Below are 18,340 nucleotides of genomic sequence, written 5' to 3' on the forward strand. Positions count from 1 at the left end.
CCAACACCCTATTGAATACTTAGAGCCTGGAGGTTAGGGACACTTCAGAATTCACATTTGTCAAACAGAATCTATTAAGCTACACCCACTTCTCCCAGACCAAAATACAGTTAGCAAGTCTTTCCGTCTTCCCTCCTACTATCTTCCATTACCTCTTTTTCAGTGTGTCAGCCTTTTTTTCAAGTTTGTTTTGTCTCAGTGCTTTCTAGTCCTTTCTCTATTCCACCACTAAAAGGGAAATTAATTGAATGTTTAAAAAACCTTAAGATCTCGCATTGCCTTTTTGTCTAGATTGAAAATCCACAGTGTTTTTCTGTAATGGGGTTTGGGTAAAATTAAATGATGATCTTTTCCCAATTCTCGAAGAGAAGGATTTTATTTTATTTATTTATTTACATTTAAATTTTTTCCCCAGGTCCCTTAAAAATTTTATTACTTGCTACCACTTTTATCATCATCTATCATAGAGTGGTATTTGAATTAACTTAAACTTTCAGAATTAGTAAGTTTACAAATGTCAACATTTTCTTTCTTTTTTTTTTTTAAGATTTTATTTATTTATTTGACAGAGAGACACAGCGAGAGAGGGAACACAAGCAGGGGGCAGTGGGAGAGGGAGAAGCAGGCTTCCCGCTGAGCAGGGAGACCGATGCGGGGCTCGATCCAAGGACCCCGGGATCATGACCTGAGCCGAAGGCAGATGCTTAACAACTGAGCCACCCAGGCGCCCCAAAATGTCAACATTTTCAAGGGGTTTGACAAGCCTTTCACACCTGGACTCAACCCAGTGTGTCCCCTTTCCTCACTGCCACGGCTCACTTTTGACTCCTAACATGAACTGCAACACACTGGGCAAGACATTCAAAGTGGTTTTAAGAATCTTCTTACCTTTCTGGTTTATGAGGATTAAATGAAGCAGTGCACATCAAATGCTTAGTTCAGGGCCTGGCACATAGTAAATACTCAAGAAATACCGGCTGCTGCTTTGTTGTTGTGTTGATCTTATTCCTCAGCCTGAATCTCCGTGTACCCAAATGTGCAGGGTCTCTGGTGTCTTTATACATACTACTCCCAGATGCTGGAATGCCTTCGTCTTTCCTCGTCCTACTTCCTGTGCCTACTCCTCTTACTTTTTGAATTTAACTCTTCTAAGAAATTTTTCCTAGTGTGTACAGTTAACCCTTGAACAACAACATGGGTTTGAACTGCATGGGTCCACTTATATGTGGATTTTTTTCCATAAATGAGTACAGTACTGTAAGTGGATTTTCCTTATGATTTTAATAACATTTTCTTTTCTCTAGCTTACTGTATTATAAGAATCCTGTGTATAATACGTATACAAAGTATGTGTTAATCTACTGTGGTATTGGTAAGGCTTCTAGTCCACAGTAGGCTATTAGTAGTTAAGTTTGGGAGGAGTCAAAAATTGTATGCAGATTTCTGACTGTGCAGGGTGCTCGCTCCCCCAACCTCCACATCGTTCAAGAATTAACTGTAGTTCTTTATCACCCTTCCCCTCCTTGACACAAATATTCCCTTAGTGGTGCTTTTTGTTCATACCTCTGAGTCGTGTATTTTATTACAATTTGTTTTCCAAACTCTTGTCTTCACTGGACTTTTAAGCTCCTTGTCAGCAGTAGGGAATCATTCTCAAGCTATTGGATCTCAGTGTTACCTGCCCTGCCTTGCAGCTAACAGGTTTTCAGTCAGTAGCCACACTGGCTGCCATCTAGATTATTTCATTAATCCCCACAACCACTCTGTGTTAGGGCTGCATTATTATCTGACTGGGTGAGGTGAAATGATTTGCCCCAAGCCACTTTCTAAGTGCTACAAGTCTAGAACTCCCCACATTTAATAATGTACTGTTATTGCATAGCTGTCCTCTTATACATTTGTCTTTTATTTACAATATAAATAAAATAGCATTTAACACATTAAAAGTGCTTTTTGATTGTTTTTGCTTTAATTTCATAATGCATAAAACATCTCAAGAATTGGGACTGCAGATTCAGAATTGTTTGATCTGTGTAGGCTTTATATACTCTCGTATTGCTTAGCAAAATAATCGAGAGAATAAATATTTCAGACAGTGGACTTTTTATGCAGTTTATGCATAATAGGCAGTTGAAGTAGTTTGTACTTGAATTAACACTGTTTTTTTCCAAAATTTAATTTAGTTTTACACCAATTTGAATTAACCTTTATTAAATTTTATTATGTCTTCGGTAACATCCTTCAGGGTAATTGTGTGTTTGTGTATAAATGATAGCCTTTTCATAGTCTTTATGTAAGGCTGTTATTTTAAGAACATGTAATAATAATACATGTAATAAGTTTGGGTGACTAGTGATTTGTTATGGCTTTGTATTCATTGGAAAATACTGATTGTAGTAGCTGGGGGAATGGCGCTGGTGGTGGTGGGGAATTAGATTATTAAATATAAAAATGTTGCACGTCATTAATTTTACAGACAGTTGAAAGCAAAGTAAACAATGTATATAATGATTCTAGTTATTCTGTAGAAGTTGTAATTGTGATTTAATTCAGTTACATCATAAATTCCAGGAATGAGGGACAGTTTCTTCTTCCCTTTTTTTTTTTTTTTTTTTGGCAGTTTCTTCTTTTAAAGAATAAAATACAGAGTTGAAGATGAACAATATTTATTCCCCCATCGTATAATATTCTTTAAATTTAGTTATTGGATTTGTTTTGCTTTTTTGTTTTCATTTTTATATTTGCTTATTTAAAAATATACTTAATCATTCTTTTCATCACAGAGCATAGTAATATTCTAAATCTCACTCCTCTAATAGTAATACTTATATTTTATTTTAGGGAAGCTATGCGAAATTACTTAAAAGAGCGAGGGGATCAAACAGTACTTATTCTTCATGCAAAAGTTGCACAGAAGTCATATGGAAATGAAAAAAGGTAAGGTTATTGTTTTTCTGATGGGTAGTTAATTGTAGCTATCATGAATTTGCAAGTGATTTATTAATATACAGGTTAGAGGGTGGTTTCTTTTATTGGGTTGCTTTGCAAGTACCAAATGAAAAATAGGGGATTTGTCTCTATTGAAGGGGAGAAACAAAGTGAACTGTGGCATATTTAGTAAAGATCATCTGGCTAGGTCTCTGAAGTTATGAAATGAAGTAATCCATAATTTGCCGGGTTGGGGGGCAGCCTACATGATATTCCCTAAGTATTTCTGTGGTGCATTAGCTCATTCAAAAAATAGCTCTCCTTTTGGTGGAAAATTTAGTTTTATAAACGTGACCCTCCCCCCCCAAAGTACTTTTGAAAAGGAGAAGGCTAAATAAACACCTGAATTGAGTGATTGTAAAGCTCTCCACCTTGACCCTATGCCTATTCAGGTTAAGAAAAATAGCAACACTGAGTTGGTACTCAGTTTGTACTCAGAATGTAGACACTACAGAAATAACCTAGAAGTCATATTCGCAGAATTAAACTCTAACAAAGTGATCTTCATATTTAGTGTTTGCTGCAGTATCTTATGAATTTCAGCATTTGGGACTTTTGCTGTTTGTTTTTTTCATTTGGTTGCTGGATTTTCTTGTCTTTGGGACTTCTTTGAGACTGTGTTAAGCATTTCGTGGACAAAGGCTGCTTGTGGGGGAAGATGAAAGATTTTTTGGATTGGCCAGAAAAGCCCAAACTGAAGTGAGAGAAGGAATGAAAATTCAGGTTTGGATATTGGGTTGAAAGGGATGACTGGTATTTTAGAGTTTGTGAGATAAAGGAAAACTTAGCATAATGCATAAGAGGAGCGAGATGTAACTATGTGACTAATGTCTATGCTGGAAGAAAGTTAAGAGGTCTCTTTCTTAAAGCCCTCTCAATCCAAGCTGAGGTGATGGTGAAGCTGTGTAATTAATAACTTTATCCTCAAATAGGATGAGCAAATTCAAGCAATATTTAGGACTCATACTGCCAAAGTGTTCTTTCTTACCGTTATTGAAGCTTACTAAACTTCTGATTATTTTATCTTAATTTACTAATAAAACTTAGCCATCTGATTTAGAATTAAATATGGGAAGAAGTTAGTATCTACAGTTTGGGGCATAGAGTCAAGTCAAGATAGTGGCTCCTTTTTTTTTATGAAGTCAATACTGGATATTCATTTATTTATATATGTGTATATATATATATATATATATATATAAAATGAAATTGAATGTGTGTGCAGAGCAGATTGTTGTAGAAACAGAGCAAGTAAACACCCTTAATATTTGATGAGTTAGTAGGCCAGCCGTGCACCTCATAATAAACCTGAAGAAGAAACACTTGCCCTTTATTCAGCTCCAATCGTGGACCAGACTGGAAATGCCTTACAGATATTTTAAAATTTTAATCCTCAGAATAATCTTGTAAAATCAGTATGTTACAATCCTCATTTTCTTAGTGAGGAAACTAAAGATCAGAAACTTTAAATATGCCCACGTTCATCTTAGTTTAGGAATCGATGGAGCCAGGATTAGAACCCCTGGGACTATAACTCCAAATTTCATATTCTTTTTATTGCCCTAATTTTCATAGCTTTCCATTTTGTGTCTGAGTGCTGGTCATGTACAATAAGGCTTGAAGATGAAGGAGGTAAAGATGCCTAAAGAACACAAAGTTTGCCTCAGATCGTTCCTTTACCATCAGTTCCATGAGCCTGGGCTGCATCTGATGGAAATAGGAATAGATGTGCGTTTATTGCAGTGAGGCTGTTCTTTCTCTGGATTTTTGAAGGTGCATTTTGGTATAGCTGGATTCATTCATTAATTCATTTTTTCTTTATTTGGGTTCGGAAATTAGGTGCCAGGTACTATACAAAAGAATCTTGACTGGGAATTTTGGAAGTCATTGTGTCATTTAATACTGACTAACTGAGGCCCTGCAGGGAAAGCAGAAAGGAACTTAAAGAGTTATGCCTAAGTCTAAATAAGGTTCCTCTTGTTAGTTACTGTTGAAAATGAGTACAAAGCTGTAGTGGCTTCTCGAGTAGGTGATTTAAAGGTTATCCTTTGTTGTGATTGCCTTCGTTTTCACTTCCTCTCTATTTGGGTCTGGCCTGGCCTGTCTAAAACAGCAGATAAAGGAGAGCTTGAAGAATCTAAGCTTCCAGCTTCCAAAGACTGAAGAAATAATGATGGAAAGGCCAGAGTAACTACTTTCCTGTATTTTTTATATATTTGTATTATTACATTTTCAGAGTAGACGTGTATTTGTTTTACATACGAAGGTGGAAACCTGTTAAAATTACTTGATTTTTAAAAAGGATCAATAGTAAGGGACTGCTCGGGAGGTCCAGCGTTCTGGACAAAGCCTGGCCAATTACTCACGGGTGGCGCACGTGGTGGAAAGAAAGATTCGGGCCTTTCTGAAAAGCCGCTAAGGCATTAGGCACAAGGTAACCTGGGGACATGACTGCAGTCTTCTTGGCATATAAAATAAGTCCAGAGAATGATGCTAGAAATGCTAGGTCAGGAAAATTTGTCCTAAAATTTTAAATTGTCCTTGGTATTAACTTTGGTGCCTAATAACAAATATTTATCTTTTTGGACATCTGTTATCCCACTGATGTTAGTGATTAGTTTTACTTTTTCATTAAAGAAGGTTATTCTAGGTTAAAAAAATAGACTTTTAAAAAGATTATTTTGTCTAGAGGAAAATTTTCAATAAAGACGGGGAAACTACAGTTGACGTATTAGTATTGCTTCAACTTTGTGTCAACGGAAGTCATTAAGCAGTAGTGAAGGTGGTAGAGATACTGTTGAGGCGACAGTAAAGCCGTGTAGACAACGAGGTGATGCTCCTGAAGTCATACTGAGAATGTGTGTTAATTGAGGTAACTGTGGTGTGCAAAAAAGTTTCTATTTTGGTGCTTTTGGATTGAATAATCATCAAAGGATAATGATTCTGCAAAGGTCAGATAATGTAAATGATGTTTGGATTTTGTCTAACCTAACCTATTTTGTGTATTAGGCCGAATAAAAAGGCTTCTTTGAATCTGTAAGGTATTTTCCAGAACTCATCTTAGGGTTTGAGGAAAAAGTTGTTGAATCATTCTCTGAAAATAATTTAAGACGGACTTTTTAAACTAGGAAATGAATAACATTGTAAATGTGTGCATATTGCCACCAAGTGGCAGGAAGAAAACATTGTTTGTCACAGTTGCTAGATAAGAGCTGTAGGAAATATTAGAAAATCAAGGCACATTGTTTTGTAGCATATTCTTTCAGAGCAGCTGCTAAACTCTGCGAGCTGACCACTTGTTGGTCAAACTTTTCACTGTTTGGTACGTATTCACCAGTTGCCCACATTCAAAAAATCATGGATTGCACATGGCATTATAAGGCGTGTTATAATTTTTCTTCTGTTAATTAGGTGGCCTTTTTTTTTTTTTATCCTCACTCCCTTTAATTTCCTTTCTTTTGTCTGTGTTCTTTTGTTGTATGTTTATCTTCTATTTGCTGAGGTTACTACTGAAGTCTGTGGAAATGCAAGCCTGACTCATTAGCTATTTCCAAGAGGATGGCAATATTGGGGTGTTAAAATATGATTTCATCAATGCATTATATAGAAATAGTCTGTTTAGATTGTATTAGATTCGCTGTTTTCTTATATCATGACTTTTGAATTGTAGAGTTGATTAAAAAACAAGGCTAGTTCAGAGGCATTTGCAAAGAGTCTTCTTCGTTTTTTCTTATTTATTGCATGATTGGAAAGCACTTTCAATATAGAATCTTGGTCTAAGTTTTAAGTGATAAAGAATGGGCTTGCCAGCCTAATTTTATACCTTGCTTATGCCATTTTATCACAGTACTCTTGAGAAAACCAGCACTACCCAGTCTTGTACAGCTTTAGCCCTTTTTATATTTTTCAGATGTGAAATAAAAGTATCTTTTATGATAACTTGCTGAGATTTGACTCCCACTTCTGGTACATTCTACTAAAGCACCGCTCTTTGAATTTTATAGCTGGTATACCAGTTTACTAAGGAATCTTAATATCAGTGTCCAGTAGAAAACACTAATAGGAGACAAGTTTCCTAAATTGATGCCTTCTCAACCTCCCAGTGGTGTGCCAGCTAGGTATTTGAGGCTGTGCCATGGTAAGCATTAGGTGGCTCCCAGGGTTAGAGGCCAGAAAGATCCCTGGTGTAGACTTGAATTGATCCAAATCCAGAACTAGGCTGGCTGATCCAGGCATCCCTCCAAACTTGGAGTGACCTGGAGCTGGCCCACTACCTCACCTGTGACCTCTGTGTCCATGGCCACAGTGAGAGTATGCAGGCATGAAAGCTGCTCTGCTCCCTTTTTATTGGTTTAGATAAATATGGGAAGACTCCAGAGGCTTCCCTCCTTACTCACCTTGACTCCCCAGGGCCTACTCGGTCTACTTCCCCATTATCTAGGCTTCATCTTCTATTCTCAACTCCAGCCACACTGGTCTGTGTTTGTTTAGACAGAGTCCACTTTAGTCCTTCCTACTTTAGAGCCTTTCCACTTGCTCTTCCCTCAGCTGAAATGCTCCTACCCCAGCTACCCATGGCTTCAGGTTGTGACTCAGGGTCACCTTTTTAAGGAAGCTTTGCCTGGCCGCCCAGGTCGTCTACATTTTAAGTACCCTTTATCTGCTTTATTTTTTCCCTTAGTATTTATCGTCAGCTAACAGAATATAGAAGCCATTTTACTCATTTATGTTTTTGGTTTTTTTTTAGTTCTCCTATTAAGAGTGTGAATTCCATCAAGACAGGAATTTTTGTCTTTTTTTTCCCTACTATATTCACAGTGCCTGGTACACTAGGGGTACAGGCTAGGGGTATAATAATTTTTTTTTTTATATATAATTTTTTTTTTTTTAAGATTTTATTTATTTATTTATTTGAGAGAGAGAGCGAGAAACAGCATGAGAGGGGATAGGGTCAGAGGGAGAAGCAGGCTCCCGCTGAGCCGGGAGCCCGATGCGGGACTCGATCCCAGGATCCCGGGATCATGACCTGAGCCGAAGGCAGTTGCTTAACCAACTGAGCCACCCAGGCACCCAGGGGTATAATAATTTGATGAATTAATTAATATTACATAAACCCAGCTCACTTCTTATAAATGAATATAAATTGCTCCTAAAGTAGTCTTTAGAGTTGAGCAAAAAGTAGATGTTATATAATTTTGATTCAATTCAGTCAATATTGTAGTAGGTGCTAAGGCGGGGAGCAAACAAGGAGTAGATACTAACTACCTTTAGGAAGGGCTGAGGCCAAATCCAGCCTGGTGTTGTTCGTGTGTTACATATGCACAAGTAGGCACGTGTACACATTTTTTTGTTGTTGTCGTTTTCTTAAGCCTGTGTGCTGTTGGCCTACAAAGTGTTAAAAAGCATGAATTAGTCGCTAAATTTTAAAATTAGGAATTTCATCTAAAATTTAATTTCAAGCCTTTGTTGAACAATTGGAGGATGTGCCCAACACCAGGCCCACATGCAGGTAGTTCAGCAAAGTGATTGAGAGGGTGTGTACTCAGGCTTGCTATTCTCTGTTGTGCCTTGTTGTCATTAGAGTGACACATCAGTGGCTGATTGTCATTGCGTTTAAGTTCTTTTTCTTACAGTAGGCTTAAAAGAATTAAGAAAAATTTTCCTTTACTCATAACTGTACAAAAAGTGGGAATTACCGTGAGGGCTGTGTGTTTCAAGAAAGAAAGGAGGGAACCTATTTCTTTGAGTAATTAAAGGATATTCCGACTTATTTATTGTTCACCTGGCTCACCCACTAAATTACTTACCTGGCTACTATTTGAGTTTACTTAGCTACTATTTGAGAGGGTATTTGGGTTTTCAGGCCCGTTGATGAGACATGGTGTAAATGTTTTAAAGTATGCATAAACCAGTGTGTATAATTGAGCAAAAGCAAATTATGCCCTCCATAAGGACTAGATTGATGGTGTGAACTGTAAAATAAGGGGCTTGAGCTAGGTTTTGAAATAGTAGATATTTCTTTTTTTTTTTTTAAGATTTTATTTATTTATTTAACAGAGAGAGGGAAAGCACAAGTAGGCAGAGCAGCAGACAGAGAGAGGGAGAAGCAGGCTCCCCGCTGAACAGGGAGCCCGACGCAGGGCTCGATCCCAGGATATTGGGATCATGACCTGAGCCGAAGGCAGATGCCCAACTGACTAAGCGCCCCGAAATAGATATTTCATAATTGCTAGAGAGGAGATAGCAGTTGACTCTTGCATGACATTGGTTCCATCTGCAGGCTCTTCTTACGTGCAGATTTTTTTCAGTTAATACAGTATAGTATTACAAATCTATTTTTTTATTTTCTTAGTAGTATTTTGTCTAGCTTTATTTTAAGAATACAGTATATAATACATACAACATACAAATATGTGTTGACTGTTTACGTTAATGGTAAGGCTTCCTGGTCAACAGTAGGCTATTAATTTTGGGGGAGTCAAAAATTAGACATGGATTTTTTGACTCCATATGGAGTTGGCACCCCTAACCCCCATAATGTTCAAGGGTCGACTGTATAAGGAAGTTATTCTAGGTGGGAAGAATTTTTGAAGGCAGGTTTTTGGCAGCTAGCAAAACAAATCCGTTGGTAATCTGTGAGGTGAAAGGGTACAATGCATTGTTCTTTCAGTCATCCACTTGCACCAGGTGTTCAGGGTGTAATATATAACACATAGGAATCCAGTTGTCCATTTTGCTTGTAATTCTTCTACTTTTATTAATATTTTGAAAGTTTCTACTTTGGATATTGTTCTAAATCTTTTTTCCAGGTTAATTACCAAATAAAGTACAATAGCCATAACAATGTCATCAATTGGGGCACCTGGGTGGCTCAGTCATTAAGCGTCTGCCTTCGGCTTGGGTCATGATCCCAGGGTCCTGGGATCGAGCCCCGCATCGGGCTCCCTGCTCCGCGGGAAGCCTGCTTCTCCCTCTCCCACTCCCCGTGCTTGTGTTCCCTTTCTCGCTGTGTCTCTCTCTGTCAAATAAATAAATAAAATCTTCAAAAAAAAAAAAAAAAAACCGTCATCAATGAATAATATGTCATTTTAAGTAGATCTTAATAATTGTAGATTCTGCTTTGGTGTATCATCTTCTATAACCTTTTAGACATTGTTAGATTTGCTGAATTCCAATAGTTTAGAATTCTGGGCTCCATGAAAATTTAATACTCCCTGCTCTAAAAAGTATCTGATGTAATTGAATGCGTAATTCTAGGATAGACGAACCTGCCCTGAACAAGTGTAGTCTTTGTGAAAGCCTTGATTTCCGTGCTCTGTACATGACTATTTGCATTACAGAAGGCTTCACCAAAATGTTTCTTTAGGAGATTACTTAATGCATTTCAGTATAATTTTGTATTCATATGTTCGAAGAAAAGAAATGCTTTCTTGAATCTAATTGCATTGTTTTTGTATTTTTGTGGTGTGTATATTGTTTCAGGTTTTTTTGCCCTCCTCCTTGTGTGTATCTTATGGGCAGTGGATGGAAGAAAAAAAAAGAACAAATGGAACGAGATGGTTGTTCTGAACAAGAGTCTCAACCATGTGCATTTATTGGAATAGGAAATAGTGACCAAGAAATGCAGCAGCTGAACTTGGAAGGAAAGGTAAATTAAAACTGTTGGTTCTCTTAAAGAGCACCATGGTACCAGCGTATTTGTTTTTGTGCTGATGCTTTTTTTTTCTTTTATCTCTTTTGGTAGCAATTTTCTGAACACGCCCCCCCCCCCCCAGACACACCCAGCCCTACCCACGAGAGATAAACTGGTCAAATAGCTGTGGTCTAGTCATGAGCTGTGGACATCTAAAGGTGGCACATAGTAAGCTTCCTCAGATTGGGAGCAGTTTGAGCAGGCTATGATCAGGAAGCCAATAATAAATTTAGGAGGCTAATCTGTCATGTGACTGACAGGGGGGACATGATACTCAATAAACAGTGAAAATACATAGTTCAGTAATATTTTACTCTCTCTTAATCTTAGTCTTATACTAGAAGCAAAGTGATAGAGATAAATTCTTAGAAGTATTTACCTGGGTTATAAAGATCGTAAATGTTTTACTTAGCTTCTGTGTGAAGCAAAACTACAATAGACAAGAACAGCCACAATCAGCTTTACTCAAGACTTTTAGGAATTTTCTTTGATTAATTTGTTAGGGAATGGAATTTATATATTAGTTTTACTAATTGTATTTTATGAAATTAGAACGTAATCATTTCAGTCTATACCTTTAGTATTCAAAAATAGTTCTTATTGACTTAGCATTTAACTATTATTTTGTTTTCCCTTGATATTAAAATTTGAAAAATGTTTAGTTCTCAACGATCACGTGAATGTCTTAAAATAGTACATAAAAAGATATTTCCTCATTCAGTAAATCCTTACTGAGTATCTTAGTGTTTGCTATGTTGCAGTTGGCAGTAGGGATGGGGGCTGGCAGGTAACATTGAAGGTGATGAGCTAGGAGGTTTGTACACTCCAGTTCAATCTTAGTCATTTACAGATAATACACACAATCTGCACCAAGAAGCCTTAATAACAGCCTTCTTCAGATATTTTTATGACATTTGTTTTTTTTTTGTTTTTTTTTTTTTTAAAGATTTCATTTATTTATTTGAGAGAGAGAGAACGAGAGACAGAGAGCATGAGAGGGAGGAGGGTCAGAGGGAGAAGCAGACTCCCTGCTGAGCAGGGAGCCTGATGTGGGACTCGATCCCGGGACTCCAGGACCATGACCTGAGCCGAAGGCAGTCGCTTAACCAACTGAGCCACCCAGGCACCCTTTTTATGACATTTGTATCTTTATAATTTTTATCAGTAAGGCTTGTCAGCTATGTATTTTTTAATTAGATTTTCAGTAAAACTTATCACAATAAAGGTGGTTTCATTTTAAAAGAAAATAGAGCAGTAAGAAATATTTCTAAATTATGACCCTTGAGCCAAAGTAAAGGATATTTTTAAGTGGTAGGCTGATCTGATAGGCCTTAGCTCTGTCTCACCTGTTTTCCTGTCCTGTAGAAAGTCTCAGAGTTACGTCTCCAAGCTGTACATTTAGACACTTGGTACTATGAATTGACTACTTAGGTAGGTAGTGAGAAGCCAGGGATTGTAGCTACCAGCGTATTTAACTGTTAACTGAATTTCATTGCCTGCTTTAACCAATTCCAGCTTCCAGCATTTTAAGGGAATTAATACCAAGCAAACAGCATCCCCACTTGCTTTTCCCAGCATCATGGCTTAGTATATCTTTCTTCAACTTATACCATTATGTACTTTCCCCAAGCCCTAAAAATTCACACAAGACAAAAAGAATACCTGAAAGCTTGAGCATTAACTAGTATTTAAAGCATCTCCTAATGGGGTAGTATAATGTCTATAAGCCAGATTTACTTGTTAATATTATTAGTTTTAATGAAAAATGCTATTAGAGAAGTCTTACTTTATATAAAGTAAGACTTGTTGAGAGTCAGCAGAAGGCATTCCAGGTGGAAGTAACATCATATGTGCTTGGAGCCTAAAGGTGTAAGAACATGGTAGGTGTGGGCCTTCGTAGGCAAAGATGGCCTGAGCAGCGCGATGCTGAGCTTCAGAGAGGGGCCCTTTGCTCTTGCCTGTCTCACTTCACCTCAATTCATTTAAGGTAATACTCTTTTCTTTCAATAGTCTGCTCATTGAATGGTTCAGTTTAGTCATTATTCAAAAAGAAGGGATATTTGTTTTGCACTCTTGGGTATTTGTACTTAATACTCATTACAGTAAAGTTCTAGTATATGTAGCACTTCTTATGGTTATGACATTTGACTCTATGTTGATAATATTTTGGATCTGAGATTTCACCTAATGTTTTAAATTTGTTAAATATTCATTTCCTCAATTTTATATCTTACATAGTTGGAACTAGGTAAGCTGTACAACATGAATTAATCCCTACTTAGCCCACTTGTGTTTTTCTTATTTTCAAAAATTACATCCCCTACACCTCTCTTGCTAGCACTATTTGTATAATTCACATATTTCTACAGTACTTTTGCAGTATTATATCTGGTATTTCTCATTTCAGGGCACATGTTATTACTGTGGCCTGAAGATCTCGTCTTGAAAGAGTTGTTCTTAAGTTAAATTGTTTATTATTTATAGAAAGGTTTATTTTATGCCGTTTTCTATTCTAGAATTTTGTTTAGGTAATCTAGCCTTTTAGTATGATGAATGTAACTTTAAACTTTATTTACTTTATTTTCTTAATGCTGTAATACTTTTTCTGAGTAGTGACTTTTTACCTTTTTTTTTTAATGGAATTTGAGTAGCTTGTGGTCAGTGGTCTTACAGTTTTTTTAAAAAAAAAATAATGGTTCTAGTACAGTTATCCCAGGTATGATTATTTTTTTGGGGATTAAGACTCACTTCTGTAAAAAATAGGGATACGTTTTCCTTTTTTTCAAAGGGACATATGTGCGTGTGCTTTTTCCAAACAAAATAAAACCCTTTGTGTGAAAGTCTTTTTCCCATGAGAATTTAATTGTCTTCATTTAAATACATGTTTCATTTTTGTTCCCTGTAACTGTCTACTTTAGTATGTTGATACCCATTTTCCTAGACTGTATCTTTTATGGTACAGAACAATTCCGTAGTTTAGGCTTAATCTGACCTTCAGTGCTTCTTATTGTATGGCAGACCGGTAAGTCCTGCCACAGCATCTCTGAATGCTTGGAGATCCCTGAGTAGAAGGAGCTGCGTGGGTGTGAAGTACTGTTGTTTTTATTTTTCTTTTTACTACTGTTAACTTTATCTTAATTTTGTCTTCTGCAGAACAAAGCTTCTCAAAGCTTTACCACACTTCTGAATTTAGGAAAACTTAATTGAGTGTAAAATATTCACATGGCAACTACAGTTTCTTACATAACTTTGCTATTGAGAAATGAAATAAGCTGCGGCATTATTTTTGTTCTCCTACTAAAATTGCCCATGATTACAATTTTAAAAATTTAAAACCTAGACTACATTAGCTATTTCGTAAATGAGTGGCGTTTTTCCTGATTTTTAAAAGAAACGCACAACAGAGGTTGTCAAAGAAACTTGTTTAGCCTAATTTTAAGGTAGAGCATTGATCTTTTAAAAATATTAACACATTGATTTTAAATACCTAAGCTGTGTTTTGAGCATCATTTACCCAATCTGGAAAAAGAGATCAATAATTTAGTTCCTTGACTAATTCATAGGGATTAGGGGAACAGGAAAGAGTTTAGAATTGTCACATATATTTGAGATAGGAGCACTGAGAGTGTCTTTGCTGTTTTGCCAGTGCTATACCTCTGTAATTCTATCTTTTCAGTTACCAGAATTTATTTTCTGGTAAACTGGCATAATAACTTGCTGCATTTATTTTCTGTTACCTTTCAATCCAGTTCTTTTTTTTAGTAAACACTGCCCCCAATGAGGAGCTTGAACTCACGACCCTGAGATCAAGAGTTGCATGCTCCTCTGACTGAGCCAGCCATGCATCCCTCAGTCCAGTTCTTTTGATGATATAATATGAATTATCCCATTGGGCAAAGTCAGCCGTTTTTTTAATATCCCTTTCTGGCATAAAATATTTTATAATTATCCAGTTGGTCTAGCATAGTTTTCATCAGACTTACAGGAGGTTGCTCTAGTGTTCAGCTGTATGAAGAAAAACACTGTATGCACTGTTTTCAAAAGGACCACTGCTAAAATATTTTAATTTTGTTGAATTCTGATAGCCTTATTTATATGTTTTCTTTGCAGAAATACAGTCATGGACTATTTTAACTGTAAAATTCTATTCTTAATATTTACTGCTGTAGCATTGGTAATTCTGTGATGTAGGCATAAGGCTATATTAAACAAGAAAAAAACTGTGTTTTAAAGCAATCTTAGGGTAAAATGGATCACAACATTAGTATTTTATAGCCTTGATAAAGACGCCTGTACTTTGTCTTTCAGTAATTGTTACAGTTGGTTTTATCAGTTATTCATTGAATTCATTCATTGAAAACTTAGCCATGGCCATACTGAGCTGTAAGTACATAACCAACAAGGTTTTGGTGCTCTTGAAGCTTTCCTTTTCTTTCACAGAACTATTGCACAGCCAAAACATTGTACATATCTGATTCAGACAAGAGAAAGCACTTCATGTTGTCTGTAAAGATGTTCTACGGCAACAGCGATGACATCGGTGTGTTCCTCAGCAAGCGGATAAAAGTCATTTCCAAACCTTCCAAAAAGAAGCAGTCATTGAAAAATGCTGACTGTATGTATGCTTGAGTTTTCTTTTTTGCCACCAATTTCCATCGTAAATTAATAAGATACAGCTATTTTTTTAATTAAGAATCACTTTTTGATAGCAAGTTCACTTTTTTTTTTTTTAAGATTTTATTTATTTATTTGACAGAGAGAGACACAGCAAAAGAGGGAACACAAGCAGCGGGGGAGTGGGAGAGGGAGAAGCAGGCTTCCCGCCGAGCTGATGGGGGGCTCGATCCCAGGACCCTGGGACCATGACCTGAGCCGAAGGCAGACTCTTTAACAACTGAGCCACCCAGGTGCCCCAGCAAGTTCATTTTTACTAATGTTTTTGTGGCCCTCACTTGATCTGAAACTGTCACACTCGCTTGTTATTGCCACTTTATGGGCTTCCTTTTTTTTTTTTTTAATTGAAATGAACAAGACCTGGTCTAGGGAAATGGTTCCCAATCAGACTGGGTTCTTCACTGCTCTCCAGGCACATATGGAAAAATGGGAGTTTTTTTTCCTTTTGCTGTCAGTGACTGCAGGGAGTGATTGAAGGTGGCATTGGGTGTGTTGGGCCAGTGATGCTAGATGTTCTCGTTCACATTCCACGGAGAATTGATCCACAAAGAATGTCAAAAGCTCCTCTTTGAGAGACAGTATTCTCAAACGGGCTTTGGAAGGCCATCCTGCAAACCGAAACAAAATTTTTAACATGGTTGCTCTGGCAAAGACTCCTGTCTTATGAGCAGATTTTTAGACTACCAAAGATAAGTGCTGTCTGATTAAATTATGCATTTCAACCCCTACACCCCATTTTCTTTATTTTTAACTCTTTATGATGAAAACTTTCAAACTTACACTACTTTCTCCCTTTTACCATGGTGACCATGCACCTGGCCTCAACAGGTTTTGCCAGTTGGGTTTCATTATTTCCATGGCCTCTTCCTTCTTTTGACGGCTGGAATATTTTAATGGAAATCTCAGATATCCTGTTCTTTCAACCACCATTTCTATAGTAGTGATTCTTAACAGATAGCTTTCTTTTTAAACATCGGTATACCTAAAAAAGTTGACAGTAGTTCTTTAATGTCATCTAAAAGCCAGTCCATGTGCAGATTTATTACAGTTGTGTTTTTGTGGGTTTTTTCCTTAGGGGTTGGCCTGTTCAAACTTGGATCCAAATAAGGTCCATACATTTTAATCTGTAATAGTGTATTCTCTCCCCCTCCAACCTTTTATTTCTTCCATGTCGTTTGTTGAAGAAACTGGGTCATTTTTCCTTTGGAATTTCCATATTCTGAATCTGGCTGATTACATGTGCCTCTGTTTCTCATATTTTCCATAAACTGGTGGTTAAACTTAAAGACTTACTTTAGAATTAGCTGGTCTTCTGTATGTTCGTTTCCTTCAAATCGAAGTCCTATGATATCTGATCATCCCATTTCTTGTCCTATTAAGATTGTTTATAGTAAGTTGAGCTGTTAGCCTAATCCATCCGTTACAGAGTTCCTCAGCAACATTAACCATTGATGATGGCTGCTTAAATCCAGTATTTTATGAAGGGCTTTTTCTAATGCTTTTAACTTAATTTGTTAGCAGTTTGTTTCAAATATAGTCTGCAGAGGAAAGGCAGGATAAATGCTTGTTTACTAATTTGCAGAATAACAATAGTATTCTTTGAAAGTGCCCAGTGAGGTTTTAGGAGTTTTGTTTAGTTTGATTGCTTTTGTTTTGTTTCATTTTGTTTTATTATGAACTTACTGGGTTTTTATGTATTGGTTGGTTTTAGTTCTCTCAGTCATTATGACTGTAATCATTTACTTTATATTATAGAAATTTTCAAACATAGAGACAGTTGCATAATTACATGAAACCTCTTGTGTTCATCATCTAACTTCAATAATGATCTTACCTGCAGGCCAGTCTATACCCATCTTCCACTGCTTTCCTCTGCCTCATTTTAGTTTGATGCAAATCCAAGACGTATCATCTGCAAATATGTATCTCTAAAGATAGGGGCTCTTGTTTTTTTTAATATAGTTACAATACCATGATCACGTACAAACAAATATGTTATGAAACAACTATAAAAAGAAATAATTTCTTCATCTTGGGGCACCTGGGTGGCTCAGTCGGTTAAGCGTCTGCCTTGGGCTCAGGTCATGATCCCAGGGTCCTGGGATCAAGCCCCACGTCGGGCTGTCTGCTCAGCAGGAATCCTGCTTCTCCCCTCCCTCTCCCTCTGCCTGCCGCTCCACCTGCTTGTGCTCTCTCTCTTTCTGTCAAATAAATAAAATCTTTAAAATAAAAAAAGAATTTCTTCATCTCATCAAATGTCTAGTCAGTTGATCAAATATAAAATTGTCTAAAATGTCATTTTTTAAGTATTTTGTTTGAATAATTCAAATTTAATCTCCACCAGATATAATTTATATAATTTTTATATAATTTATATATATATAATATATAATACATATTGTGTTGACACGTCCTTGAGTATTTTTTATCTGTGGATTCCCTCTTCATCTCTCTCTCTCTCTCTCTTTGTAATGTGTTTATTCAGGAAACTGAGTAATTTGGCTCTGAGAGCTTTCCACATACTGGATTTTGTTAATTTCATTTCCTTGGTGTAGTTTAATGTATTTTGTAAATCAGTAGTGTCAGAGAGAAACACACTAGAACTGGACACTAGTTAAAAGTGGTAAAGATGGATTTTGTTCACTATTATCACAGTAGGGAAAAGAGGCTTCAGTGTAGAACTGACCTCAATTCCAAATACATCAAGGACAAGTCAGGATTTATAATCAAGGAGCAGAGTGAGGGGCGGGTCAGTGGGTAGAAAATTACTAAGAGGAAACATTAAGGGTAGGGGGGTTCTAGAGGAGCCAGCTTAAGAGGCTTTTTGCTAAAGCCTGGCCTAGGTGATCAGATGTACAGGGTGGGAGATGGGGAACTTGGGTTCTTGGAGTAACTGGCTAGGCAGGCCAATTACTGGGCCCAAGGAAGAGGCCTACTTGAAAACAGGGCTCAGAGGAACCTGTCTGTAAAGTTTGGTCAGGTTTA

General features: G+C 36.9%; 1 protein-coding gene across 10 annotated transcripts in view; it reads left to right on the forward strand.

Annotated features, from left to right (window-relative positions):
• The window catches only part of RBPJ (recombination signal binding protein for immunoglobulin kappa J region), a 217,247-nt gene that overhangs the window by 190,576 nt on the left and 8,331 nt on the right, over positions 1 to 18,340 (forward strand). For all 10 annotated transcript variants that reach the window (XM_032400135.1, XM_032400130.1, XM_032400128.1 and 7 more), the window contains 3 exons: positions 2,842 to 2,937; positions 10,471 to 10,636; positions 15,122 to 15,296. In XM_032400135.1, the coding sequence (XP_032256026.1) occupies positions 2,849 to 2,937; positions 10,471 to 10,636; positions 15,122 to 15,296 (430 nt within the window). In that variant the 5' untranslated portion in view covers positions 2,842 to 2,848. The remainder of the gene's footprint in view (positions 1 to 2,841; positions 2,938 to 10,470; positions 10,637 to 15,121; positions 15,297 to 18,340) is intronic.

The sequence above is a fragment of the Phoca vitulina genome, unplaced genomic scaffold (genome assembly GCF_004348235.1).
Source record: "Phoca vitulina isolate PV1807 unplaced genomic scaffold, GSC_HSeal_1.0 scaffold3, whole genome shotgun sequence".
Classification (NCBI taxonomy): domain Eukaryota; kingdom Metazoa; phylum Chordata; class Mammalia; order Carnivora; family Phocidae; genus Phoca; species Phoca vitulina.